A 27298-nucleotide genomic window follows, 5' to 3' on the forward strand; every position below is an offset into this window, starting at 1 on the left:
ATATACAGGGCAAAGGGTGCCCATGTGATAATATTAAAATAATGATTTTGAGTGAAAGCACCATTTGGATGTTTATGTTTGAAGCAGTCTCTTAGTATCATTTTCTGATTTGAGCGCTGGAAGCTGTGGTGGCTGTGAGCTTATTGCTGATCCTGCGGACAGGAACCTTGGACAAAGGTATCTTGGAGCGCGGGGGCTCCTTAGCTCCTTGGGGGACAGGGATATTGGACTGGACTCCCAGCTTGACAGGGATCTTGGAGTCACGTGGTATACCTCTGTAGACTGTGGGTTGCCGGAGCTGGCGACTTTCCTCCGGGCTATGTTTTACAGGGGACAGGCTGGCCTCTACTTCAGCTTCAGCAGAGGAGTTACTAATTGTGTCCTTGCTGACTCCGTGCCGTAAGCTGGGGCGTTGACTCTCCTCTTCCAGCCCTGTAATAGGTGGGTCCCAGCACCCCTTGTGGTCAGTGGGCTGACTCTCACGGAGTGGCAACTTGCCCGTCCTGCCTCCACTGCAGACAGGGATCTTACTGAGCCCTGCTGCCCTCACTGGGCGTGTCTTCTTCTCTGTGGGGGGGCCCTGGGGGACCATGTGTATATCATTCTGTGTAACATGACGATTCTCTTCTCTCATGGGTGAATTTTTCCAGGCACCCCGCACATCCATGCCGTTTGGACTCGTCATGTCCTCTCCTCTATTCAGAGAGATCTTGCGCTCACAACCCTTCACCTGAGCAGAGGCAAGGGGTGTACCCTGCAGAGGGAGAGGGGTGAGAACAGGAGAGGGCATAGAGGAAGGGACTGGGGCAGGGGTAGAGACAGGGGTTGTCTTAAACATAGGGACTGGAGTTGTAGTAGGGGCAGGGGTAGGGAAAGGAGGAGTCTTAGACATAGGGATTGGTTTTGGAGTAGGGGCAGGGGGAGCCTTTGAGTCAGCTAGAATTGAAGAGGGGGTTTGTACAGGAGCAGGGCTAGTGACTGAGGCTGGCACTGGAACCGGGATAAAGGGAATTTTAAATGCTGAGCTCAGGACAGCCATTGGATAAAAGGATGTTAGGGAAGGAGGTGCGGTAATGGAATCCAGACATGGGGCAGATATCATTTTGTGTGGTGGGGCAGAGGTAAAAGTGGCTGGGGTGGTTACAGGAGCTGGCTTGGATGAGGTTACTACTGGAGCAGGAGGTGGGGATGAGGTTACTACTGGAGCAGGAGATGGGGATGAGGTTACTACTGGAGCAGGAGGTGGGGATGAGGTTACTACTGGAGCAGGAGGTGGGGATGAGGTTACTACTGGAGCAGGTGGGGATGAGGTTACTACTGGAGCAGGTGGGGATGAGGTTACTACTGGAGCAGGAGGTGGGGATGAGGCTACTACAGGGGCTGGAGGTGGGGATGAGGTTACCATTGGAGCAGGAGGTGGGGATGAGGCTACTACAGGGGCTGGAGGTGGGGATGAGGTTACCATTGGAGCAGGAGGTGGGGATGAGGTTACTACTGGAGCAGGTTTGAAAGTAGAGGTAGCAGTGATGCCAATAGGGGCAGGGCTTGGGGTGGATTTTGTTGTTGGTGGAGGGGAGGGTTTTGTTAAAGGGGTGGGGCTTGATTTGGTGGTAGGGCTAGTGATAATTGTGGGCGTAGTTGAGGGTTTGGTTGTCGCAATAGTGTTAGGTTCAGGTTTTATCGACCAGCTGGTAGGTTCAGGTTTGGTTGTAGGGGTAAAAGTGGAGGTAGGTTTGGTAGTAGGGGCAGAGGAAGGGGTAAGCATTGGGATAGGGGTTGTACTAGATGAATTAGCAGCAGTAGGAGCAGGGGTTGGTATAGGGGAAGGGGCAGATTTGGCTGAAAGAGTAGTTGATGAGGTTTTCTCTCCAACCACAGCTCCATTGGTCCCAGGTCCGGTTCCGACAGTGGTGCTGGCTTTGCCCCACTCTGCCTCCACTTCAGCAGTGATGTCTCTACATCCGGTCAGCGAGTCGAAGCTTATCAGAGAGGAGATGTCTGCAAGCAGCGACCTCAGACGATCCACAGCAGGATCAAACGGTGGTGGTTCAGTGGTGGGCAGAGGCGACACTACATCCTCATTAGATCCAGTGACACTGTTTGTAGCCGCTGAGAGAGCCATTGTCTCTGGTGGGATAGAGGCTGAGCTCTCATGCACTGTGGGGCTCTTGGATGAAACAGGGAACTCTTGTCCAGGCTCAGGTTCTGGGACGTCCAGGCTGTGAGGCACAGGTCTGGGGGTCAAAGTCATGTCCTCCTTGATAATCTCCATGCTGTTTGTACAGGACGACATGAGGGGGCGGCTCGGAGGGGTATCGGTCTCGTCGCTGGCCTCCTCTCGCTGGTTCCATCCCATACTGCCGAAGAGACCTTTCAAGCCCCGACGCTGGCGTATTGTTGGCTGAGACTCTGTACGGAACCTCCGGTCTACTCCTCCTTGTCGGCTGCGCTGCAGCTTCATCAGAAAGCTGAGGGATTTGGCGGAGTTCATGGAGGAGATGGAGGGAAGGTCGGCAGAAGGGATGGAGGGATTTCCATCATCACCCAGGGGCTCCTCCTCTGGTTCCTGCTCCTCTCTCTGACTCACCTCTGGTTCCTGCTCCTTCTCTGGCTCCTTGTCCTTCTCCAGCTCCAACTCTGCTGCCACGGACTCCGTTAATCCGTCCACTGTCTTGCTCCTGGCGATAGGTGACTTGTTGTTCCCCTCGCCTTTGCCACGTATGGAGAAGATGCTGCCTGGCTTGCGCTTCCCAAACAGCTTGAAAGCTTTTCTGATTTTTCCAGGAGGCTGGGGATCGCATGGCGAGGGTTCGCTACTCTCCGACTGTACATCCATTTTGAATCTCTATATTCCTGTCTGTTGTTCTCTTCCTATTTCGTGCTCTATTTCTCTCACCCACCTATAGCTAACTGAACATTTACCATTATTTTCTCGTACCTTACGCTTTTTCCCGTCTCTGCAGACTAGCTGTGCTCCAATTGCTTGCAGTATGTTTCTCTCTCCTCTCTCTATCCCTCCCTCTGCCTATCTCTCCCCTCCAGCTCTTTCTCCTCTATTTCTCCCTCACATGCCCCTCCCCTCTCCCTATCCCCTCTTTTTCTCTGGCTGCTCCTGCAGGTCTCCATGGCAACTGAGGGGCTGAGCAGCTTTCGTCAGTGATGGAGCAGAGCCAGAGGCTGTCATCATCCCACCCCAGACACCACTCTCGTCTTTCTTACTCTTTCTCTATCGCTGATACCCCCCCTCCTCTCTCTGTCTCTCTGTCTATTTTTGTTTACAACTGTCTGAGTTTTATGTCCCCTGTGTTGTTACGTATGCATTTTACCTGTTTTATGTTGATGTGAGTATGTCTCTGTCTTTGCCTGTAAATGCAGCGTGTCATTCCTGACTTGTTAAGCATGAAGGGCTATATTTATTCATTGATGTTACGGATACAGGTAGTGTGTATCCTGTATGTGTATTTATTTTCTCTCCTTCTCCTCCTCACAGGTGGCAATCATCATTCCCCAATCAGTCATCAATCAGAAGACACCTGCTCCTTTTCCATTACCCAATCACATCCCTTTCCCTTGGTTTAAAACCCCAGTCAATCTCTCTCTCTGGAGTTCAATCTCTCTCTGTGTTAAATCTCTCTGTGTCTCAAGCTCTCGCTATATCGCGCTCTCTCTCTTTGTATGCAGATCGCTCGTTTGTTTTTGCCCATACATGTCACATTTGTCCGGTACCTATGAGTATTGTTTTGTTGTTTGACTGTTTGTTTGATGGTGGGAAAAGGGGGTAACAAGACAAGTCGCCCATGGGCATCCACTACCCGTAGCTAATTGTTGTCTAAATACCCTAGTTAGAACTGGGCAGACCACCCACTGTATTTTTGGTTAGTTAGCTAGCTGTTATTGAAATAGGCTAGTCTAGCCCAGGGGTGTTTTTGGATTATTGTTTCTTTCCTTGGGTCCAGCTCAGCCCCTTTTCTCACACCCCATTACCGTGTGTTTAAGGAATAAACCAATAGTGTTTGACGGTAGATTATAAGTTGTCTGTGGTTATTTGTTCTCACTGTTACTTTATCACCATTTATAATTTGCATGAGTTATGTTACGGGTCTCGATGCCATCCCCCCTAGACTGCCGGGCCAAAGGGATTCGTAACAATTGATTTTAAGAGTGCATGTGGCATGTGTTTGCCTGTAAATGCTCCCTCCCAACACAAACCCCCACTGCCTTGACCTCTCCAACAACAAGATCAGGGAGGATGACAAACAAGCCTTTCGTATTAATGACAGAAATCCAATTGAATAAAACATGGTGTCATTCCTGACAGATTCATGACCCACATATAGGATTTGTGTAAATCTGGAAAATTAGGAATTGAGGGGAATGTGGAATTTGAGAACTATTAAAGCTCTAATGTACTTATGTTGCACATTATTGCTATATAGCATAGAGCTCTGTCTGGGCTGAGCATGTAGTCTCTGAGGATCTTTCCTTCTATATCGCCTGGAAGCAGAGAACCAATTTCCTCTCACTCTCTCACACAAATGAACATACACACATCTTCTAATGGAATTCATTATGCACTCCACTCAGAGAGCTTGTTGCCATCCTATCCAACACAGTTTGAGTGTGATTCCATCTTCATTATCTCACCTCATTTTTGCGTCATTCCTCAATTTCTGTTTTTACATATGCCTCTCCCCTCCAGTCCTTCCCATTTGAGTAATTCAGCAGACACTTATCCACAGCGACTTACAGTTAGCTATCTTAAGATGAATGCACTAATTGAGACAACCACATATCAGTCATAGTAACTACACTTTTCCTCATTAAAGAAGTTATCAGTATAGTTATAGCTAGTAGCAAAAGACGAGTGCAAAGTTTTTACTCCATCACTCTACCCTGTCTCCATCTTTCACATCCACCTCTCTACCCCGGTCTCCATCTTTCACATCCACCTCTCTACCCCGGGCTCCATCTTTCACATCTACCTCTCTACCCCGGTCTCCATCTTTTACATCCACCTCTCTACCCCGGTCTCCATCTTTCACATCCACCTCTCTACCCCGGTCTCCATCTTTCACATCCACCTCTCTACCCCGGTCTCCATCTTTCACATCCACCTCTCTACCCCGGTCTCCATCTTTCACATCCACCTCTCTACCCCGGTCTCCATCTTTCACATCCACCTCTCTCCTCTTTTCCGCGTTATTCATTCAGACTTCAAGTACTACTTTCACCAGAACACTTTAGTATCAGGATAAGGTAAGATGCAGACAGTCTCGAAGTAACAATGTTTATTACAGCAACAGGGGCAAAGGTACAGGACAGCAGGCAGGCTCAGGGGCAAGCAGAGTGGTCAGGCGGGCGGGCTCAGGGTCAGGACAGGCAAGGGTCAAAAACCAGGAGGATGAGAAAAGAGACTGGGGAAAAGTAGGAGCTGATACAAAAATGCTGGTTGACTTGACAAACAAGACGAACTGGCAACAGACAAACAGAGAACACAGGTATAAGTACACAGGGATAATGGTGAAGATGGGAGACACCTGGAGGGGGATGTAGACAATCACAAGGACAGGTGAAACAGATCAGGGCATGACAGTACCCCCTCCCCCCCAGGGGTGCCACCTGGTGTCCTACCTGGGCGCATACCTGGTTGACTGGGGTGCCGGTGGTGAGAGGCCGGGTCCAGGATGTTTTTAGCAGGGACCCAGCACCTCTCCTCCGGGCTATAACCCTCCCAGTCAACCAGGTACTGGAAACCCCTGCCCCGTGGTCGAACACTCAGTAGGCGTCTCACCGTGTATGCCGAATAGCCATCGATGACACGGGGAGGAGGGGTGGGCCTGGAAACAGAAGACAAAGGGCTGTGAGACACAGGCTTAATCATAGACACATGGAAAGTAGGGTGAATACGGAGGGTATGGGGTAACAGAAGATGAACAGCAGTGGGGCTAATAGAGATGAGGAACGGGCTTGAAACGGGGGAAAGTTTACGGGACTCCACCCAGAGGGGTAGGTGCCGGGTGGAGGGCCATACCTTCTGCCCGAGACGATACTGGGGAGCCGGGGTCTGATGACGATCCGCTTGTCGTCAATACCTGGATGTGGTCTTGAGGGCCGACTGGGCTCTCCTCCAGGTACAACGACAGCGGCGGACAAACATCTGGGCAGAAGGAATTCCTGCTCAGGGAAGAGCGGGGGATGATACCCCAGGGAACACTTAAAAGGAAATAGGCCCGTGGCAGAGCAGGGAAGGGTGTTGCGGGTGCACTCAACCCATACCAGTTGCTAACTCCAGGTGGTAGGGTTGGCGGAGACGAGGCAGCGAAGAGTAGTCTCCAGATCCTGGTTGGCTCGCTCCGACTGGCCATTGGACTGGGGGTGGAATCCGGAGGACAGGCTGGCCGACAACCCAATGAGAGTGCAGAACGCCTTCCAGAACCGAGACGAGAACTGAGGGCCCCGGTCAGAGACCATGACGACCGGCAGTCCATGGGTCCAGAAGACGGAGTTGCCAGAGTTGCGGAGTTGCCATCAGATGGGGGAAGACCCGTGACAAAGTCCAGGGAGATGTGGGACCAGGGATGGTGAGGGACAGGCAGAGGTTGGAGGAGACCAGCAGGAGCTTGTCGAGGAGTCTTGTTTTGTGCACACACTGTGCAAGTGGCGACGAATGCGGAGACGTCAGGGACCATGGTGGGACACCAAAAGCGTCGTCGAACAAAAGCCAGGGTCCGGTGGGAGCCCGGGTGGCAGGCCAGTCTAGAGGAGTGGGCCCCCTCCAGGACTGCGGTGCGGACTGCGTCAGGCACAAACATCCGGTTTTCAGGACCCCCCCGGGGTTCGGCTGGGACCGCTGTGCCACGGCTATTACCCCCCAGGTTAATAGTTGTGGGGCCATAACGGCACGAAAGTGCATCCAGCTTGACATTCTTGGATCTCGGATGATAGGAGAGGGAGAAGTTGAACCGTGTGAACAGCAGGGCCCATCAAGCTTGCCTGGAATTGAGACGTTTGGCGGTGCGGAGATACTCTAGATTTTTGTGGTCGGTCTATATGATAAACGAGTGTTCCGCCCCTTCAAGCCAGTGCCTCCATTCCCCCAACTCCATCTTCACTGTGAGAAGCTCACGATTTCCCACATCGTAGTTTCTCTCTGTGGCGTTGAGGCAATGGGAGAAGAAGGCACAGGGATGTAGCTTCAGGTCCAGGGCAGAACGCTGGGACAGGACCGCCCTCACTCCTACATCCGACGCATCGGCCTCCACCACAAACTGACGGGAGGGGTCAGGATGAACCAGGATGGGAGCAGTGGTGAAGCGGTGTTTGAGGTCCCGGAACGCCCGGTCCGCAGCAGGGGACCACGTGAACAGGACCTTGGGAGAGGTGAGTGCTTACAGGGGGGAAGCCATGGTGCTGTATCCCTGGATGATGCGGCAATAGAAGTTGGCGAACCCCAGGAAACGTTCCAGCTGCACCCTGGATGAAGGCTGGGGCCAATCCACCACAGGCCTCACCTTTCCAGGATCCATCTGGACACTCCCAGCTGAGATGATGTACCCCCAGAAAGGGGTTGGTGGAGCGATGGAACTCGCACTTCTCTGCCTTAACAAACAGCTGGTTCTCCAGGAGGCGTTGAAGAACCTGTCGGACGTGGAGCACATGTACTTGGGGGGAGTGGGAGAAGACGAGAATGTCATCAATGTAGATGAAGATGAACCGGTTCAACAACTCATGGAGAACATCATTTACCAGAGCCTGGAACACAGCAGGGGCGTTGGTGAGGACAAATGGCATGACCAAATACTCGTAGTGGCCACTGGCCGGGAGTTGTGCACTCATCGCTGTCCCGTATCCGCACCAGGTGGTAGGCGTTCCGTAGATCCAGCTTGTAAAACACGGTGGCCGCCTGTAGCGGATCGAAGGCAGAGGAGATGAGTGGTAGCAGGTAGCGGTTTTTTAACCTTATTTCATTGTCCCCGGTAGTTGATGCACGGGCGCAGGGTCTTGTCCTTCTTCTCCACAAAGAAGTACCCTGCGCCGGCGGGAGAGGACGAAGGACGTATATATCCTGCAGCTAGGGAGTCCCCAATGTAGGTGCCCATAGCCTTGGTCTCCAGTCCCGACAGCAAGTACAATCGTCCCCAGGGCGGAGTGGTGCTAGGGAGAAGGTCAATCCCGCAGTCATATGGTCGGTGCAGCGGAAGCGAAGTAGCCCAGGCCTTGTTGAACACCTCCCGAAGGTCCTGGTACTCCGCGGGAATGGCAGAGAGGTCCGTGGCACCTTCCGAGCCCTGGGGAAGACGTCCCGGGGCAGGTTGCGCAGACTTCAGACACTGGGTGTGGCAGAACGGACTTCAGCCCATGATGCCAGTAGCCCAGTTGATGAGGGGATTGGGTCACTGGAGCCAGGAGAATCCCAACACCACTGGAATCTGAGGAGACTTGATGAGCAGGAATTGAATAGTCTCGCTGTGATTCCCTGACACCCGTAGGTTGATGGGAGTGGTAATATGAGTGATCCGGCCTATAGACCGCCCATCCAACGCTCTAACATCCATGGGAGTGGAGAGAGGCTGAGTGGGGATGTTCAGCACAGAAGCCAGGGTAGCATCCAAAAAACTCTCATCAGTCCCAGAGTCAATGAGGACCCAAAAAGATTTAGACTGGTTTCCCCACAGCAGAATGGCATGGACAGGGGTGCGAGCAAGAGAAGCAGGATGTCACAGCTGTCGTAGAAGAGAGAATGGGACCAAGGCGCAGCGGGTTGCATGCTCAACATATTTATTAAATAAAATGAGAACACCACGGAAAAACAATAAACAAACTAACGACAGGAACAGAGAAGCAGGCTCAACAAAAGCAGTGCTCTCAAACAACTACCCACAAGTGACAAACAAAACACACATCTATTTATAGGACTCCCAATCAGAGGCAACTAGAAACACCTGCCTCCAATTGAGAGTCCAGCACCCAACCTACACATAGAAAACTACCCTAGAACATACACATAGAAATACAAACATAGACCAGTGACCAAAAAAACCCTGTAATACATAAATGAACTACCCTCTGCCACGTCCTGACCAAACTACAATAACAAAATATCCTCTCTACTGGTCAGGACGTGACACAGGAGTACTCACTCCTACCAGTGAGCCTGATCTCTTTAAAAGGACAAGAGGACACAAAATTACCAAGAGTCCCGCAATACAGACAACTTGTAATGTGGTCTGTGTGTAGCTTGTGTAGAGGAGTCAGGCGCAGGACGGCAGATATGAGTAAATAAACGTAATTTACTTAAAATAGACAAATATAATACAATTAAGTGAGCCCACATAACGGACCGTCTTACATACAAACAATTACTCACAAACAAACATCGGGGAACAGAGAGTTAAATAATGAAGAAGTAATTGGGGGATTGAAACCATGTGTGTAAGACAAAGACAAAACAAATGGAAAATGAAAAGTGGATCGGCGATGGCTAGAAGGCCGGTGACGTCGACTGCTGAACACCGCCCGAACAAGGAGAGGGACCGACTTCGGCGGAAGTCATGACACAACTCTTAGTTTCAATACTGTATTGCCGTTCCGCTGGCAATAGCCCAGCTCTACCTAGTTGCATAGGCTCGGGAGGCGTTGACTCAGCCGTCTTCGGCGACTCTCGGGGAAGGTCAGGAAGCCTCGGGTTCTCTTGGCAACAGGATCGTCGGGGACTTCCGGGATGACTCGGATGCAAGGTGGAATCCCTGGATGTGTGAGCGAAGTCGCCCATCGATTTGGATGGTCAAAGCGATGAGGGAATCGAGATCCGTAGGTAACTCCCGAGCAGCAAGCTCGTCCTTGACCTCCTCCGAGACGCCTTGCAGGAACATATCTAACAGTGCTTCCTGGTTCCAAGCACTCTCCACTGCCAACGTGCGGAAATCCACCACATAGTCAGCCACACTGCAGGAGTCCTGCCGAAGCTGAATTAGCTTCTGAGCAGCTTCTCTTCCGGAGTACAGGGTGTAAAAAACCTTCACCTCTCCTACGAACCCCTCCAGACTAACGCATATGCCCAGCTGCTTCCCATACAGCAGTAGCTCACGTGAGAGCCCTCCCGGACATCCACGTGATGAGATGGATCGCTCCAAGATGGAAAGAGGAGGGCTGAAGCTCGAAAATGAGGGCACACTGAGCTAGAAGAAACGCCAGACAGATGCTCTACGCTCCATTGAAGCGTTTCTGGGGGGATAAACGGTGCTCCCGAGAAGGTGGAGTGGTCGATGAGACGGCGCTGCTAGCAGCTGGGTTTCTGAGTGGCTGTGGGGTTACCACCGTGGTAGGCTGCCTCCCAGACAAACTGCGGAATTGCTTCAGCAAACTGTCCAATGCCCAGTCATGGCGTTCAGCCAACTGGCAGCTTCATTAAATAGTACCCGCAAAACACCAGTCTCAACATCAACAGTGAGGAGGCGACTCCGGGATGCTGGCCTTCTAGGCAGAGTTCCTCTGTCCAGTGTCAGTATTCTTTTGCCCATCTTAATCTTTTCTTTTATTGGTCAGTCTGAGATATGGCTTTTTCTTTGCAACTCTGCCTAGAAGGCCAGCATCCCGGAGTCATCTCTTCACTGTTGACGTTGAGACTGGTGTTTTGCGGGTACTATTTAATGAAGCTGCCAGTTGAGGACTTGTGAGGCGTCTGTTTCTCAAACTAGCTACTCTAATGTACTTGTCCTCTTGTTCAGTTGTGCACCGGGGCCTCTCACTCCTCTTTCTATTCTGGTTAGAGCCAGTTTGCGCAGTACTTTGAAGGGAGTGGTACACAGCGTTGTACGAGATCTTCAGTTTCTTGGCAATTTCTCGCATGTAATAGCCTTAATTTCTCAGAACAAAAATAGACTGACGAGTTTCAGAAGACAGTTCATGGTTTGGGCCATTTTGAGCCTGTAATCAAACCCACAAATGCTGATGCTCCAGATACTCAACTCGTCTAAAGAAGGCCAGTGTTATTGCTTCTTTAATAAGCACAACAGTTTTCAGCTGTTCTAACATAATTGCAAAAGGGTTTTCTAATGATCAATTAGCCTTTTAAAATGATAAACTTGGATTAGAAAACACAACGTGCCATTGTAACACAGGAGTGATGGTTGCTGATAATGGGCCTCTGTACGCCTATGTAGATATTCCATTAAAATAATCAGCCGTTTCCAGCTACAATAGTCATTTACAACATTATCAATGTCTACACTGTATTTCTGATCAATTTGATGTTATTTTAATGGACAAAAAATGTGCTTTTCTTTCAAAAACAAGGACATTTCTAGGTGACCCCAAACTTTTGAATGGTAGTGTACATACCCCAACCAGAAGCCATGGTTTACAGGCAACATTCCCACTGAGCTAAAGGGTAGAGCTGCCGCTTTCAAGGAGTGGGACTCTAACCCGGAAGCTTATAAGAAATCCCGCTAAGCCCTTCGACGGACCATCAAACAGGCAACGCATCAATACAGGACTGAGATTGAATCGTACTACACTGGCTCTGACGCTCGTCACATGTGGCAGGGCTTGCAGCTATTACAGACTACAAAGGGAAGCACAGCCGAGAGCTACCCAGTGACACGAGCCTACCAGACGAGCTAAATAACTTCTATGCTCGCTTCGAGGCAAGTAACACTGAAACATGCATGAGAGCACCAGCTGTTCCGGATGACTGTGTGATCACTCTCTCCGCAGCCGATGTGAGTAAGACCTTTAAACAGGTCAACATTCACAAGGCACCTGGGCCAGACAGATTACCAGGATGTGTACTCCGAGCATGTGCTGACCAACTGGCAAGTGTCTTCACTGACATTTTCAACCTCTCCCTGTCTGAGTCTATAATACCAACATGTTTCAAGCAGACCACCATAGTCCCTGTACCCAAGAACACTAAGGTAACCTGCATAAATGACTACCGACCCGTAGCACTCACGTCTGTGGCTCACATCAACACGGCTCACATCAACACCCTTATCCCAGAAACCCTAGACCCACTCCAATTTGCATACCAGATCCACAGATGATGCCATCTCTATTGCACTCCACACTGCCCTTTCCCACCTGGACAAAAGGAACACCTATGTGAGAATGCTATTCATTGACTACAGCTCAGTGTTCAACACCATAGTGCCCTCAAAGCTCATCACAAAGCTAAGGACCCTGGGACTAAACACCTCCCTCTGCAACTGGATCCTGGACTTCCTGACAGGCCGCCCCCAGGTGGTAAGGGTAGGTAACAACACATCCGGCACGCTGATCCTCAACACGGGGCCCCTCAGGGGTGTGTGCTCTGTCCCCTTCTGTACTCCCTGTTCACTCATGACTGCACGGCCAGGCACAACTCCAACACCATCATTAAGTTTGCTGATGACACAACAGTGGTAGGCCTGATCACCGACAATAAGACAGCCTATAGGGAGGAGGTCAAAGACCTGACCGTGTGGTGCAAGAACAACAACCTCTCCCTCAACGTGATCAAGACAAAGGAGATGATTGTGGACTACAGGAAAAGGAGGACCGAGCACGCCGCCATTCTCATCAATGGGGCTGTAGTGGAGCAGTTTGAGAGCTTCAAGTTCCTTGACGTCCACATCACCAACAAACTAAGATGGTTCAAGCACACCAAGACAGTCGTGAAGAGGGCACGACAAAACCTATTCCCCCTCAGGAGACTGAAAAGATTTGGCATGGATCCTCAGATCTTCAAAAGGCTTTACAGCTGCACCGTCGAGAGCATCCTGACGGATTGCATCACTCCCTGGTATGGCAATTGCTTGGCCTCCGACCGAAAGGCACTACAGAGCGTGGTGAGTACGGACCCAATACATCACCGGGGCCAAGCTTCCTGCCATCCAGGATCTCTATACCAAGACTCCAGCCACCTTAGTCATAGACTGTTCTCTCTGCTACCGCATGGCAAGTGGTACTGGAGCGCCACGTCTAGGTCCAAGAGGCTTCTAAACAGCTTCTACCCCCAAGCCATAAGACTCCTGAACAGCTAATCAAATGGCTACCCAGACTATTTGCATTGCCCCCTCCCCCCCCCTTCTATGCTGCTGCTACTCGCTGTTATTATCTATGCATAGTCACTTTAATAACTCTACCTACATGTACATATTACCTCAATTACCTCGACACCGGTGCCCCCGCACATTGACTCTGTACCGGTACCCCCTGTATACAGCCCTGCTATTTTTATTTTCTGCTGCTCTTTAATTATTTGTTATTATCTCTTCATTTTTGGGGGGGTATTTTCTTAACTGCATTGTTGGTTAAGGGCTTGTAAGTAAGCATTTCACTGTAAGGCGCACCTCATTTCACTACACCTGTTGTATTCTGCGCATGTGACAAATAAAATGTGATTTGATTTGATTTGTGTATTGGTATCTGCCCTCATTTTGGACCGTTAGCCTGTTGATCAATTCTGTTCAGTTGACTTTGTTAATCTCCTATATTCTCATGGTTGCAGGCATATTTAAATAAGCTTAAATTGGATCATGTCGGCTACGAACTAGTCTGCGGGTGTCTATTTCAATAGCACTGCTGCCCTCTGTTTCTAGGTAGGAGCACTGTACTTTGGCAAATAAATGAATATATATAATAGCTCATCTCAGCTTGAGTAAGGCTGTAGGGTTTGGCCATGTGAAGTTGGGGCTAACATGTGACAACTTATTGATTTGCATATTAAAAGAAACTGTAGGTACCTGGCACAGCCTATCTCTTATCTCCAAACAAATATGGCAAGTTTGGCAACCAGGGCATAAACTCTGACACATGAGGTGAAGCATATAAAACATGTTATCCATTCTCATGTGGTCTAACCACAATGGAGAAGTCATGTTATTAGGCCAGGGGTTTTCAACTGGGGTTCCACGAAGGTACTGCAGTGGGTCCTAAAAATACATCAAATAAAATAAATAATATTTTATTTTCAGTGGTTTTTTTATATACACTGCTCAAAGAAATAAAGGGAACACTTAAACAACACAATGTAACTCCAAGTCAATCACACTTCTGTGAAATCAAACTGTCCACTTAGGAAGCAACACTGATTGACAATACATTTCACATGCTGTTGTGCAAATGGAATAGACAACAGGTGGAAATTATAGGCAATTAGCAAGACACCCCCAATAAAGGAGTGGTTCTGCAGGTGGTGACCACAGACCACTTCTCAGTTCCTATGCTTCCTGGCTGATGTTTTGGTCACTTTTGAATGCTGGCGGTGCTTTCACTCTAGTGGTAGCATGAGACGGAGTCTACAACTCACACAAGTGGCTCAGGTAGTGCAGCTCATCCAGGATGGCACATCAATGCGAGCTGTGGCAAGAAGCTTTGCTGTGTCTGTCAGCGTAGTGTCCAGAGCATGGAGGCGCTACCAGGAGACAGGCCAGTACATCAGGAGACATGGAGGAGGCCGTAGGAGGGCAACAACCCAGCAGCAGGACCGCTACCTCCGCCTTTGTGCAAGGAGGAGCAGGAGAAGCACTGCCAGAGCCCTCCAAAATGACCTCTAGCAGGCCACAAATGTCCATGTGTCTGCTCAAACGGTCAGAAACAGATTCCATGAGGGTGGTATGAGGGCCCGACATCCACAGGTGGGGGTTGTGCTTACAGTCCAACACCGTGCAGGACATTTGGCATTTGCCAGAGAACACCAAGATTGGCAAATCCTGTGCTCTTCACAGATGAAAGCAGGTTCACACTGAGCACATGTGACAAACGTGACAGAGTCTGGAGACGCCGTAGAGAACGTTCTGCTGCCCGCAACATCCTCCAGCATGACCGGTTTGGCGGTGGGTCAGTCATGGTGTGGGGTGGCATTTCTTTGGGGGGCTGCACAGCCCTCCATGTGCTCGCCAGAGGTAGCCTGACTGCCATTAGGTACCGAGATGAGATCCTCAGACCCCTTGTGAGACCATATGCTGGTGCGGTTAGCCCTGGGTTCCTCCTAATGCAAGACAATGCTAGACCTCATGTGGCTGGAGTGTGTCAGCTGTTCCTGCAAGAGGAAGGCATTGATGCTATGGACTGGCCCACCCGTTCCCCAGACCTGAATCCAATTGAGCACATCTGGGACATCACGTCTCGCTCCATCCACCAATGCCACGTTGCACCACAGACTGTCCAGGAGTTGGCGGATGCATTAGTCCAGGTCTGGGAGGAGATCCCTCAGGAGACCATCCGCCACCTCATCAGGAGCATGCCCAGGCGTTGTAGGGAGGTCATACAGGCACGTGGAGGCCACACACACTACTGAGCCTAATTTTGACTTGTTTTAAGGACATTACATCAAAGTTGGATCAGCCTGTAGTGTGGTTTTCCACTTTAATTTTGAGTGTGACTCCAAATCCAGACCTCCATGGGTTGATAAATTGGATTTCCATTGATTATTTTTGTGTGATTTTGTTGTCAGCACATTCAACTATGTAAAGAAAAAAGTATTTAATAAGATTATTTCATTCATTCAGATCTAGGATGTGTTATTTTAGTGTTCCCTTTATTTTTTTGAGCAGTGTATATATATTGTTAGCAACATACCTACAGTACAAAAGAGGAGAATATATTCTAATGATGTCAACTTTATTTATCAACTCCTAATTTTGAGCAAATTACACTCATTGGAGCTAATTACACTCACTGGAATATCTGACATAGGCCTTGAGAAAGCATCCGAGAATAGGCTACCAGTGCGGGAAGTGCCACTGGCTGCTGGTAAGCTTTCTTGACTTGGACATTGGCCTAAACAACTGCTCTTAGCGAACATGGGTTTGGAGTTACCTTTCTAGATAGTAGGCTATGTTAGAGTTTACACCTCCTCTTCCAATTAGAATGTGGGAGGTCAAAATAATGAAAAACTATCTTCAAAATCTATTCATTTTAAAATGTTTCAAACTTTTTCTTGCTATTATCATTCACCTGATGATAAGACAAGGCATTAAAAAAATTATTGATAAAGTATGATGGCGTCTCTGGGTCACCGTAAGCCAGGGAGGGGCTCCCTGGGCAAGAAAAGGTTTAAGACCCCTGTATTAGGCTTACAGACGTAAGATCTTAATTTGAACCAGTTTGCTACAGCAGGGAAATAATTTTGCAACAACAGGAAATGTGAATTATGTTCATTATAATTAATGGATTTTTTTTGTAGGGGTTGATAAATGTTTCCTTAGGGAAATCAAGTCTGACGTTTTAAAGTGGAAATTACAAACTCAAGAAGCCTTTTCAAACAATGATTACAAGCAGTCATTGCAATACTAACTTATTAGAATCACCCACCCCCACACAATTCGGTAATTTAATAAGACTGTCAATTCACGTCCAGTCTCCATGGTCTACCAGTTCACAGCTGTACAGATGTGTGGTGAATTCATCTGATGGAGAAGAGGCGTTCATTGTTCAGTGAGAAAGGAAGAGGCGAAGCGAAAGGATTGATGCCGCGTTCAGAACAACTGGGAACTCGGAATAATACGAGGTCAAATCATGACGTCAGTGATCTTCATGTCGGAAAGTCTATAAAGCTGTAAAAAGAGACCCGAGTTCCCGAGTGGAAATTCCGAGTTGGATGACTATCCGAATCGATTTTTCCCAGTCTTATTTTTTCTCCAAGTTCCCAGTTGTTTTGAACAGACTGAATTCGGAGATTTCCGAGTTCCAAGCTCCCAGTGGTTTTGAACGCGGCATTACTCTGCCCAAAATCTGTCCACGAAGTGAGGGATTCTTGTATGGAGGTCAATGAGACTGTGTCGAATTTGGTCGAGCAAAAAATGCAACTGCTAATTTTCCACGTGAGGCTTATTTGATCGAATACACGTTTCCTAATGGTGAGGTTGTGACGAATGCACTATATAAGTGGACGCACGTGGCGTTTCGGCAATTTGGGGAAAAAACACAACATTTATACTGGAGTTGTGCGTGTTGTTCAGTCGCGTATCTGCCCTCTGATTGGCTAGGATGGTCCCACCTGATATTGACTCCTCCCGTTTGCTTTCCGTCTTTGAGGACATGTTTTTCCATTGTTCAGTCATTTGTTAGAGCGGTTTGTTAGAGCGTTTACTCGACTATCTTGTCAATATAATAGATAATCTTTGGTTCAGTCAAAAAGCTGGAGCTTTGACGTCACACCACTATTTTTCGCAGGATTAAAGATGGCGCCGCATCATGTACTAAAGTGCTGTCAGCGGAGTTTAGCTTGGATACCTGTTATTTTCATCAACCTGGTCGTTGGCTGGTCTTATTATGCATACGTCGTGGAACTCTGTATCTGTAAGTATACAACGATCGTTTTTGGATGATTAACGGGGTTTGTTTCCTCATTGAAACAAAGTTGCTTGACTGCTTGATTGCCCAGCTGGAGGATGTGTAGTATTCGGGAAACAGTACAGAAATTTGGTGGGACGAAAACAGGTGAAACAGTGAAAGACTACTTTGTTGCGGATAGCCAATCATGCTCATAGATAGAAGCCGCTGTTCCTAGAAGGAAATAGACAGACACATTTGCAATCTACACTTGGTATACCAAATATTAGGAACATGTTCACGGCTGAATGTGATACAGCCTGGATTCGAACCAGAGGCTGTAGTGACGCCTCTTGCGCTGAGATGCAGTGCCTTAGACTGCTGCACCACTCGGGAGCCCCTTTGACCTAAATTATTTCTTATTTTTACTTTCTTTAGCCTAGGTCTCATTAAGGCTGTGATTCTGTACTGGATTATGTGCCAATAATCTTAAGAGACATTTGATATGAGGCTACTCTGGCCTCAAATACTCTTATTCACATACAGCTGACTCCTCATGTGAACCTCACTGTGACTAAACCTGTTTTAGTCTGTTTCTGATGCTGATGGTACAATGACATGCATGTCTGTCTGTTAGTTAGTCAGTCAGTGAGTGGCTGTAATCAGGGGCATCCCTTCAGCAGGGCAAACAAAGCATTCTGTGATGGGTGGGTCCCCCACTGGTAGTGCCAGGCTACCGCTGGGGGGTGAGAGGAGGGGGTCTGTAGATGTAAGCGTAGTACTGTAACTCTGCAGACGCATCAATCAGATGCCCTCTCTAAACTCCTCTTCTCTCTCTCTCTCTCTCTCTCTCTCTCTCTCTCTCTCTGTGTACTTTGTCTGTTTCAGTTACAATCCCAAATAATGCAGAAAAAAGTAAGTAACATTCAGAAACATTTGGTGCTTTCACAACTGCCTTTGATCACACAAACTGTATTGTATCATACCTGGTTGTTTTTTGTTCTTGCTCCCTCTCTCCAACAGTATCATACCTGGTTGTCTTCCACCTGTTCTTCATCATGTTTATCTGGTCCTACTGGAAGACTATTTGCAGTAGGCCTGCCAGCCCCTCTAAAGAGGTATACAGAGTAGGGTTGACCCCATTTAGTCTACTGGCCGATAGGCTGTTGGCTGATATTTTTTGTGTGGTGCGGTGGCAAAAATATGTTTTAAAAAATGTATGGCACACGAGACGCCTGTCTGAGTGGACTAATCCATTGCGGAGGCCGCTGGGATGGCACACCAGTATCACCAGTAGTACATTTACAGTTAATTACCATTTCTTATCTACAATGTTTGTTTGGTTATGGCAATTTCTGTTTCTGATGGAAACGTCATAAAATAGGCCTACCCGATTACTTCTTATCCCATGTGCAAATATCCTACAGCTGTGTCAGTCTGTCCGGATCTCACTAGCTCAGGATATGGCCCAGAATATTTTATACAATGTTGCAAGTTTGCTAGCTCAGACCAAATTAATAGTTGATACAATGTTTCAAGTTCCTTGCAGACAGGCCATGTGTAGCCAATGTGATGTATAGGATATTAATTTTTATCAGGATATTTTCTACCTTCGGGCTGCAATGTTTTTGTTTGTTGGCTTTTTACATATTGGCAATGGCGATAAAGTAACTTTTAGATTTGCATCATTTTCATTTAGAAAGAATTTTGATTAACCACATGACATTGATTTTGAGATATAGACTTTATTACAAATTAATATGTGCATATGAAAATCATAACTGGTATGTAGATCAGTAGAAATGGTAGGATAACTTGGCACTCCAAATGGAAAAGGTTACCGACCGCTGGTGTAGCCTATTACCGTCTTCTTCTTCTGGTTAGGCTATCTTGATCTCTGGCTCCCACTTGAGTCATTTGTTTCTTAATTTTTAATCACAGTGCTTAAAGCATCAGACAAGCTCAGTAGCCAACCAATAGTTGATTTCATTCAAACATATGGTGTGTCTATATATGGAAAAATACATGTTTTAAAATTCCAACTGGTTGTAAGAACAGACTACATTCGGTGAGCCAAGATTTTAGTTGGAGACAGCCCTAATACACAGTGTATCTGTCTTCACCAGTAGTACTAATTCTGCCTCCCGTGAGATGCTACACCACAATGCCACGGGGCCAGGGGAGTAGGCACTGGGCCGGATGGTTCCCAAGGCACTCTGTAATTACACTGTACAGCAGATGTTCACATAGGAGGGGGTGTGTGTGTGTGTGTGTGTGTGTGTGTGTGTGTGTGTGTGTGTGTGTGTGTGTGTGTGTGTGTGTGTGTGTGTGTGTGTGTGTGTGTGTGTGTGTGTGCGTGCGTGCATATGGTTGTGGTTTTGAAGTGGGGTTACTCTGACTCAATCTCAAGTCACTTGTTTCACATTTCAACTGGGCCCTAATTTGTAGATACATGACTACCGGTACTAACTATGTTATAACATACTTGGTGAAACTCTCTCTGTTCTCCCGTCAGTTTTGTCTGGCAAAAGTGGAGAAGGAGCAGTATGAGAAGGAGCAGCCAGACGCTCAGCAGAACATCCTGAAGAAAGCGGCTGTAGGATTGCCTGTCTACACACGCACTGGGACCGGAGGTGAGAATACAATACAGTCGACACATAGTTGGAACACACACACCTTGGATTTAAAGCTGATGATGATTGAGCAGGTGTATTGGTGTGTTCTCCACAGCCGTCCGGTACTGTGACCACTGTCAGGTGATCAAACCCGACCGCTGCCACCACTGCTCCACCTGTGACATGTGAGTTCAGTTAGTTCTGTCTCTGTGGGGTTCAGATGAGATGCACCATGGGATTTTATGTGGGGTCTTTTTAGATGCTTCAACTCCAAAGTAATATACTATTTTCTTCTTTCCCTTGTTTTTTTGTGATCTATCTCTCTCTCTCTCTCAGGTGTGTACTGAAGATGGATCATCACTGTCCATGGTATGTAACACCCTTGTCCGTTGTTGTAATTTAGATGCTGTGTGTGAAGTTCTTTGTTCATACTGACTTGATAGTGATTGGATCAGTGGAGAGTTTAATCCTCTCCATTCTACTGCATCAGCATATTTGATCTGTCTGACCTTTTTACTTGATGAAGTCACTGTTTGGTCTAGTACAGTAATGGAAAAGGGATTACCCAGCTCTCAAACAGATCATTCTGTAGACTTTGTGTCATCACTTTATTTGATACAGATTAGAGAATAGAGGCAACTAGTGAAGAATGCAGCAGGAGCCACGTTGACTGATTAATTTACCACTCTCTCCCTCTGTTTCTTGCTCAGGGTGAATAACTGTGTTGGATTTTCAAACTACAAGTTCTTTGTCTTGTTTCTGGCCTACTCCATGCTGTATTGTGTGTTTATCGCTGCTACTGTCCTGCAGTATTTCATCAAATTCTGGACAGTAAGTACTACTAAGTAATACTCTAGCTGCCTTTCATTTCTTCCCTAGCCAGAGCTTAGTGGTTGAGTGTAAACACTGACAGCAGTAAGATCCCTGATCGCATGTTCCAATTAGCCAATACCCAAATCCTCTACATAATCCACCTCAAATTTGAGCAGTCTGCATGTCAGATTTATTTTTATTTCTAATCACTGTAAAATAGTTGCACACATTTCTCCACTAACAATCTGTCTCTAATACTTTGCCTAAAGCATTGCCGAAGGAGATCTGTTGGGGATTGTCCTCAGGTAAAATGCAAGATTGTCACCATCTGATCGCCTCCCTTATCTCACATCATTTGCTCACATTGTATATAGTCTTATTTTTTCTACTGTATCATTGATTGTATGTTGTTTTACTCCATGTGTAACTCTGTGTTTTTGTATGTTGTCGAACTGCTTTGCTTTATCTTGGCCAGGTCGCAATTGTAAATGAGAACTTGTTCTCAACTTGCCTACCTGGTTAAATAAAGGTGAAATAAATAAATAAATGTAAAAAAATGGTTAGTCAAAAAGTAAGGTTGCACTTCTTTGAATAGCCTATTGCCACTAATGGCAAGTCACAAAAGGTAAGCTAGAGGAGCTCCACCAATAATAGCATTCACAAGCCTTCTGTCTCTGATGTACAAGTCGCTGTTGAGGGATTCTCTTCAGTATGTGTCAAACACTGTTGTCTTGCAGCATAAGCTGTTGTCTGTTCCTCCTTGAGTGTTAAGACTGGGCTTCTGTCCTTGTCTGTGTTGTATGCTGCCTTGCTTGTGACAATGAATGCCCACTGTCATCTTGGCCAATCGAGGCCCAGTGTGGAGTTGGACTGGATTGGTTGTTTAGCATGTCTTATTTTGCATATTGAATTCACAGACAACCGAAGGTCTGTACTGGATGTAGTACCTTCTGGAGCCATTCACTGAACAGTCATGTAGGCTCAGATTCTGCTTCTCCAGAATGAGGAGGTCACCCATTGTCATTTACAACTGACTGATCCTGTGTGTCTGTGCACATCCTGTGTGTCTGTGCAGAAGGTTGACATTACTACTGTATGGTTCTGTTGAAAAGTATGACATCACTAACGGCTCTCCTCTCTCTTCCCTCTCAAGAATCAGCTGCCCGACACTCACGCCAAATTCCACGTGTTGTTTCTGTTTTTTGTGGCGGCCATGTTCTTCATCAGCATCCTGTCGCTTTTCAGCTACCATCTCTGGCTTGTGGGAAAGAACAGGACCACTATAGGTAGCTGCATGCCTCACCATGCTGTAACACAGAACCTCTCATCCACTATTGTCTTGATTGTTGACAACTTTTTATAATTGTTTGTCATAATATATGTTTATGTATTGGTTTTTATTTCAGAGGCTTTCAGGGCTCCTGTCTTCAGAAATGGCCCAGACAAAAATGGCTTCTCTCTGGGCTTCAGTAGGAATGTGGTAGAGGTGTTTGGAGACCAGAAGAAGTACTGGATGTTTCCCATCTACACCAGGTGAAAACACCAAATCTACTATCTACCTATTCTGTTGGAGCTTTAGAATCGTTTTTTTTAAGTGGACCACAAAACATTTCGGATACTTAATAAGTGACAAATATATGAAGATAACTTGATCCCATCACTCACCAATATGAAAGCAGACCTAATTAAATGGAACAATCTTCACAGAAATCTAACTGGTAGAATTAACCTTTTCAGAATGGAATGGCTCCCAAAAGTATAGTTATTCTCGGTAATACCAATTTACCCCCACCGATGTATACTCGGTCATAAGACTTTATATGGGCAAATAAAACTCATAGAATAAAAAGGAACATTTTACATCTTCCTATGTCTAAATGTTGGTTTTAACCTCCCAGACTTGGAATTGTATCAACTCGCCTCCCAAGGCTTTTGCTTGCGACATATAGTTAAATGCATTAAAGAGGAACAATGGGGACATTTTGAAGATGCACATGTTTACCCCAGAATCTTTTTACGTGTCTATTTTCAAAGGAAAAAGCTAAGAACATTAGCAACCTCATAGTTAGGATCAACATGGACATTTTTTTACGTATTCTACAAAAACCAATATGACCTCCTAAAAACACAAGCCTATGGAACAGTCCTTGGATAGCTTTTCAGAATTCACCCATAAATTGGTCCACATGTAACTCTAAAGTCATAGAAACACAAATATTTCCATGACAGCATTAAAAAGCAATTTTGGATTGACTAATGTAGATATTTTAAAATGCATGCAACTTAAAACGTATCACAATGTCTATTTGATCTTTTGCACATCAGAGCAATCTTGAGGGAATCCTATTTGAGTCAGAAAAGGATGTTCATATGATAAGTAAGATATACAAGCCTATCCAACTGACAAAAACTATTGGAACTAAAACTTAAAAATAACTGATATTGGCACAAGATGGAGGGAATGTTGGAACATAACTAACGAAATGACAGTTAACGAAAATGTATGCTTAATCCAGTATAAACTAATGTATTGAATTTATTATACAAGAGACAAAATTCACAAATTCTACAGCACAACTGCAGAGTCATGTCTTAAGTGTAAAATTAACAATGAGTCAATAATCCAATGCCTTCTGGGATTGTTATAAAGTCCAAAAGTTAGGGGCGGAGTGAGAAAGTTGGCTCTCAGAAGTATTACTGTAAATGTACTTTTAATCCATCTGTCTGCATATCCAGACATGGCATATGAAGGTGCAGTGAGATACCCGATGGGTTGGATGATACTTTTCTCGTCAGTCATCTTGAAAAAACGTATACTTAACCAATCTGCCGTTGTTAACACAATGGAAAGTTCAAGTGCTTTATTACCAAAATGTTGAAAGTGCGTGGGCGACAGAGAGAAACAAAAGGGTGCAGTTTGAGGCCATGTGGCAGAGTGATAAGGGCTCTGGAGATGCAGGTGTGATGTTGTTATTTGTATGTTTTGTATTGTTTAATAAAACATTTAAAAAAAGTTTTAATCTAATTATTTTTAGTAATTAGAAACTTAGAGGGTTTAAATACCAAATGTCTTCCCCCTGTTCTCTCTCTCCTCTCCTTCCTCTCCGTTAGTCATGGTGATGGACACAGTTTTGTCACGCGGTTACTGACCCTAGATCCTGAGCAAATAGCTGTGGGCCTCCAGATCAACGGCAAAAGGTTGGTTGATTATTTAATTCCTGATTCAGTAAAATGATCTCACCTAATTCATTAAATTAATCTCTGCCTTGTCCTCCAACAGCTCTGTAGATGGTCTGGCAAGCCCCAAGCACGTCCTTGGCAACAACATTAACCACATTGAGGGCCATCAGGATGGTATGTAGATTCCCCATAGATATTCTGTGATGTCAAGTAGCCATGTGTCTGTGTGCTGCCTGAACCTAGAACCCTTGTGTTTCAGACGTAGCCCAGATGGTAACTGTGACAATGGAGAGTGAATCATAGACGGGTAAGCCCATGGACGAGTTCCGCTGAAGTGCACGTGTTTCCCGCAGACCTTAGAGTGGAAACTGATGACCACCAGGTGGCTCAAATGGCCAGTTTAGATGTCTGCAAGGAGACAACTGAGCCATTAACTGTGATGCCTTACAACCAGCAGCATCTTTGTCTCTACAGAAACCAGCCTTTTATCACATGCAGTACCCCTACTACCATGGACAAAATGTCAAGTAACAGCTCTCGAATAGCCGTCATCTTTTCTATTGTCGTTGTTACGACCACCAAACAGCATCCCTGTTACCATGGACAAACCCTGGACTGTCATGGACACGACATCTGTCACCAGAGCTTTCATCAGCTTTCAGTTTCCATCCTCACCAAACGCATGCAGACGCGTTGTCTTTGTTGCTAACCAAAGACACACAACAATATTTTTTTGGTAACTATTACTAATCTCTGGAACTGCTCTGTTATTCAAGCCAAAAAAAGAATACTCTTTGCACTAGGTCAGATAAGTGCAGGAAAATAATTGCTTTACAGTTATACGCCTCCGTCAAATCAGTATTCACTTGCTTTATTGGAAAAAATTAAGAGTTCACTGTGTCTTAGCACAGAAAATGTGTTAGTGGTTTTGATTTGATTAAACCCAGGGGATACAATGTTGTCTTGAGGCCCTGAAGGTAATGAGCACTACTGTCTCAGTTGATTGTAGCGTGTGTGTACTGTATGCACTTTACACTTGAATCCTGTGACGGGTGCTAAGCATATCCATTGATTTCAATAGGACAGTAGGTTTATACGAACCACGGCTTTGTAGGACCCTATGCCTCTCCCAAAATCCTCTCCTGCTCTGTATCATCGTAACTTAAATGTGCATTGTGCCTTCAGTACAGTATGGAAGAACAAAGGTATAGTACAGTGCCATAGTTGACCTTAGCATGGTGTAATAACTTTACAATTTAGACAGATGGAAATGGAACCCGGAGAGCATTTATGTTTACAATTTTACGGGCCAAATCCTAACTAATGTTTGGCAAAATTCTGTGCATCAGTGATGATATACACTGAGTGTACAAAACATTAGGAAAACCTTCCCTAATATTGAGTTGCACCCCCTTTTGCCCTCAGAACAGCCTCAATTTGTCGGGGCATGGACTACAAGGTATTGAAAGCGTTCCACAGGGATCCTGGCCCAATTTGACTCTCAATGCTTCCCACAGCTGTGTCAAGTTGGCTGGATGTCTTTTGGGTGGTGGACCATTCTTGATACACATGGAAAACTGTTGAGCGTGAAACCGAGCACCGTTGCAGTTCTTGACACACTCAACCTGGCACCTACTACCATACCCTGTTCAAAGGCGCTTAAATATTTTGTCTTGCCCATTCACCCTCTGAAGGGCATAGATACACAATCCATGTCTCAAGGCTTAAAAATTATTCTTTAACCTGTCTCCTCCCCTTCATCTACTCTCATTGAAGTGGATTTAACAGGTGACCAACAAGGGATCATAGCTTTCACCTGGATTTACCTGGTCAGTCTCATGTTCCTAATGTTTTGTACACTCTGAATATCAATAATTTGGTTGGGAGTCAACACACATTGTTTTTTCAGAGGTGTGATATCAGAGGGATATAATTAACATTGGACAGCATTGTTATTCCATTATGTATTTATTTTGCAGTTTTTCCATTGTTTATTTTTGCTATTGTCTGCATTGCCATATGTTGTTTTCAGATATGTAGCATTTTTTTAACTGAGTTTATGAAGATTAAGGTATCTTTTGTAGGCGAGAGGGGACTTCGACACATTTCACAGGAAAGTGAGATTAATTGTTTATATGTCAGTCCTATCTTTGAGAATAAGGAATAGCTATTTGTGTTCACTTTATGCAAAACACACTCCTTCAATTCCTGACTTCTCAATCTGATGAATGGCACACATATGGAGAAAAACGGAAGGCTTTGAACAAAATGTTTTTTAAAGCACATTTTACATCACAAATGCTGCTTTCTTTGATTATGATTATAGCTGTTTTCTTATTATTTGATTGTTTTGTCGTGGACGATGTACAATGTTGAGCATATACATAAATATTTAATGTACTGAACCAGATTTGTTAATACCAGTAGGCCAGTTTCCATGTGTAGTAGTCCCTGGGAAAGTTACTGTTCTGCTGTAATAAATCATGCCAGGATGCTCATAGACCACCAAGAGGAGGCACGAGTTGGACATCAACCTCTCAATGGTCACTTTATTATTTTAGTTTTTTCAGAATATTTGTGATCGGGTTTCTCAATTTCCAACTGACTATGATCCATGTGGTTTTTAGGAGAGTTGTTTGGAATTTGCAAGCTGTTTCTTTACTGGATGTTGGTATAACACCCTATTGTGGAGGAATGTAGAGTGAGAGCATTGTGACTTTTTAACCAGAAATCATAACTTTCTAATCTTAAAATGAATGCCATAGAGAAGTATTTTGTGCTACATTGTATATTCACAAAATCTGTTGATGGTAAATCATGGACCAATTTTCTGTTAAAAAAAATAATATCTTATTTTTTTATTGAATCTGTTTTGCATGTTAAGTATTTTCTCACTATTTGTACTACCCTGTCAGCCAGTTTTGGTTGTTCATGTTTTTTCTTTTTTTTTAATATACTCTAAATGTGGAAATAGTTTGTGCAAAGTTCAATAATTAAAAAATATTTTGTAAATGAATACACTGTAATGTGTACATTTTAACAATAAATACTGTTTTCAGTGCATTCATGCTTGATTAATGGACTTCTATGTTGTTAGAAACAATGTTGGTTGCCTAGATAGTCCCATTACAATAAGGGTAGGGCCTGCTAAATGTTGGAAACCATCTGATTAACATTTTAGTTAGACCACTTTATATGGTGAGAGCATTGTGCCAAAATAAGCCACTGTCATGTCATAAGTCACTTGGCAAATCTTCAGCAAACGTGAGGGCAAGGTTTGGCAATATAAGACTATTCACACATCGTGGGGTCAACGAACGAGGTGTCAGTGACAGATGCAGGGAAAATCACAGCATTCACTGTTACATTTTTTATTTTTTTTTATATTTCACCTTTATTTAACTAGGTAGGCTAGTTGAGAACAAGTTCTCATT

At 45.8% G+C, this 27298-nt stretch overlaps 1 protein-coding gene across 3 annotated transcripts; it reads left to right on the forward strand.

Moving 5' to 3' along the window:
• Nucleotides 1-16749: 16749 nt before the first annotated feature.
• On the forward strand, nucleotides 16750-26927 carry LOC106563575 (palmitoyltransferase ZDHHC20-B). 3 transcript variants are annotated; one of them, XM_014129283.3, is made up of 14 exons: nucleotides 16750-17283; nucleotides 18145-18171; nucleotides 18280-18374; nucleotides 19772-19889; nucleotides 19987-20056; nucleotides 20208-20240; nucleotides 20582-20702; nucleotides 20954-20989; nucleotides 21838-21970; nucleotides 22091-22217; nucleotides 23796-23882; nucleotides 23965-24038; nucleotides 24124-24171; nucleotides 24339-26927. In XM_014129283.3, exons 1-13 carry the CDS (start codon nucleotides 17166-17168, stop codon nucleotides 24165-24167), a joined length of 1083 nt encoding a protein of 360 aa, XP_013984758.1. In that variant the 5' UTR covers nucleotides 16750-17165; the 3' UTR covers nucleotides 24168-24171; nucleotides 24339-26927. The 3 variants fall into 3 exon arrangements, with proteins under 3 accessions (XP_013984758.1, XP_013984757.1, XP_013984759.1); XM_014129282.3 differs by having other exon boundaries at nucleotides 16753-17283; nucleotides 24124-26927; XM_014129284.3 differs by lacking the exon at nucleotides 20954-20989 and having other exon boundaries at nucleotides 16878-17283; nucleotides 24124-26927.
• The last annotated feature ends 371 nt before the right edge of the window (nucleotides 26928-27298 follow it).

The sequence above is a fragment of the Salmo salar genome, chromosome 11 (genome assembly GCF_965601325.2).
Source record: "Salmo salar chromosome 11, fSalSal1, whole genome shotgun sequence".
Classification (NCBI taxonomy): domain Eukaryota; kingdom Metazoa; phylum Chordata; class Actinopteri; order Salmoniformes; family Salmonidae; genus Salmo; species Salmo salar.

Bases quoted from the DNA above. Each gene is read 5' to 3' on its own strand.
- LOC106563575 (XM_014129283.3), top strand. From the start codon at position 17,166: ATGGCGCCGCATCATGTACTAAAGTGCTGTCAGCGGAGTTTAGCTTGG. The intron at 21,971-22,090 runs GTAGCTGCATGC...TTTTTATTTCAG, and splicing joins AAAGAACAGGACCACTATAG to AGGCTTTCAGGGCTCCTGTC. The intron at 22,218-23,795 runs GTGAAAACACCA...CCTCTCCGTTAG, and splicing joins ATGTTTCCCATCTACACCAG to TCATGGTGATGGACACAGTT.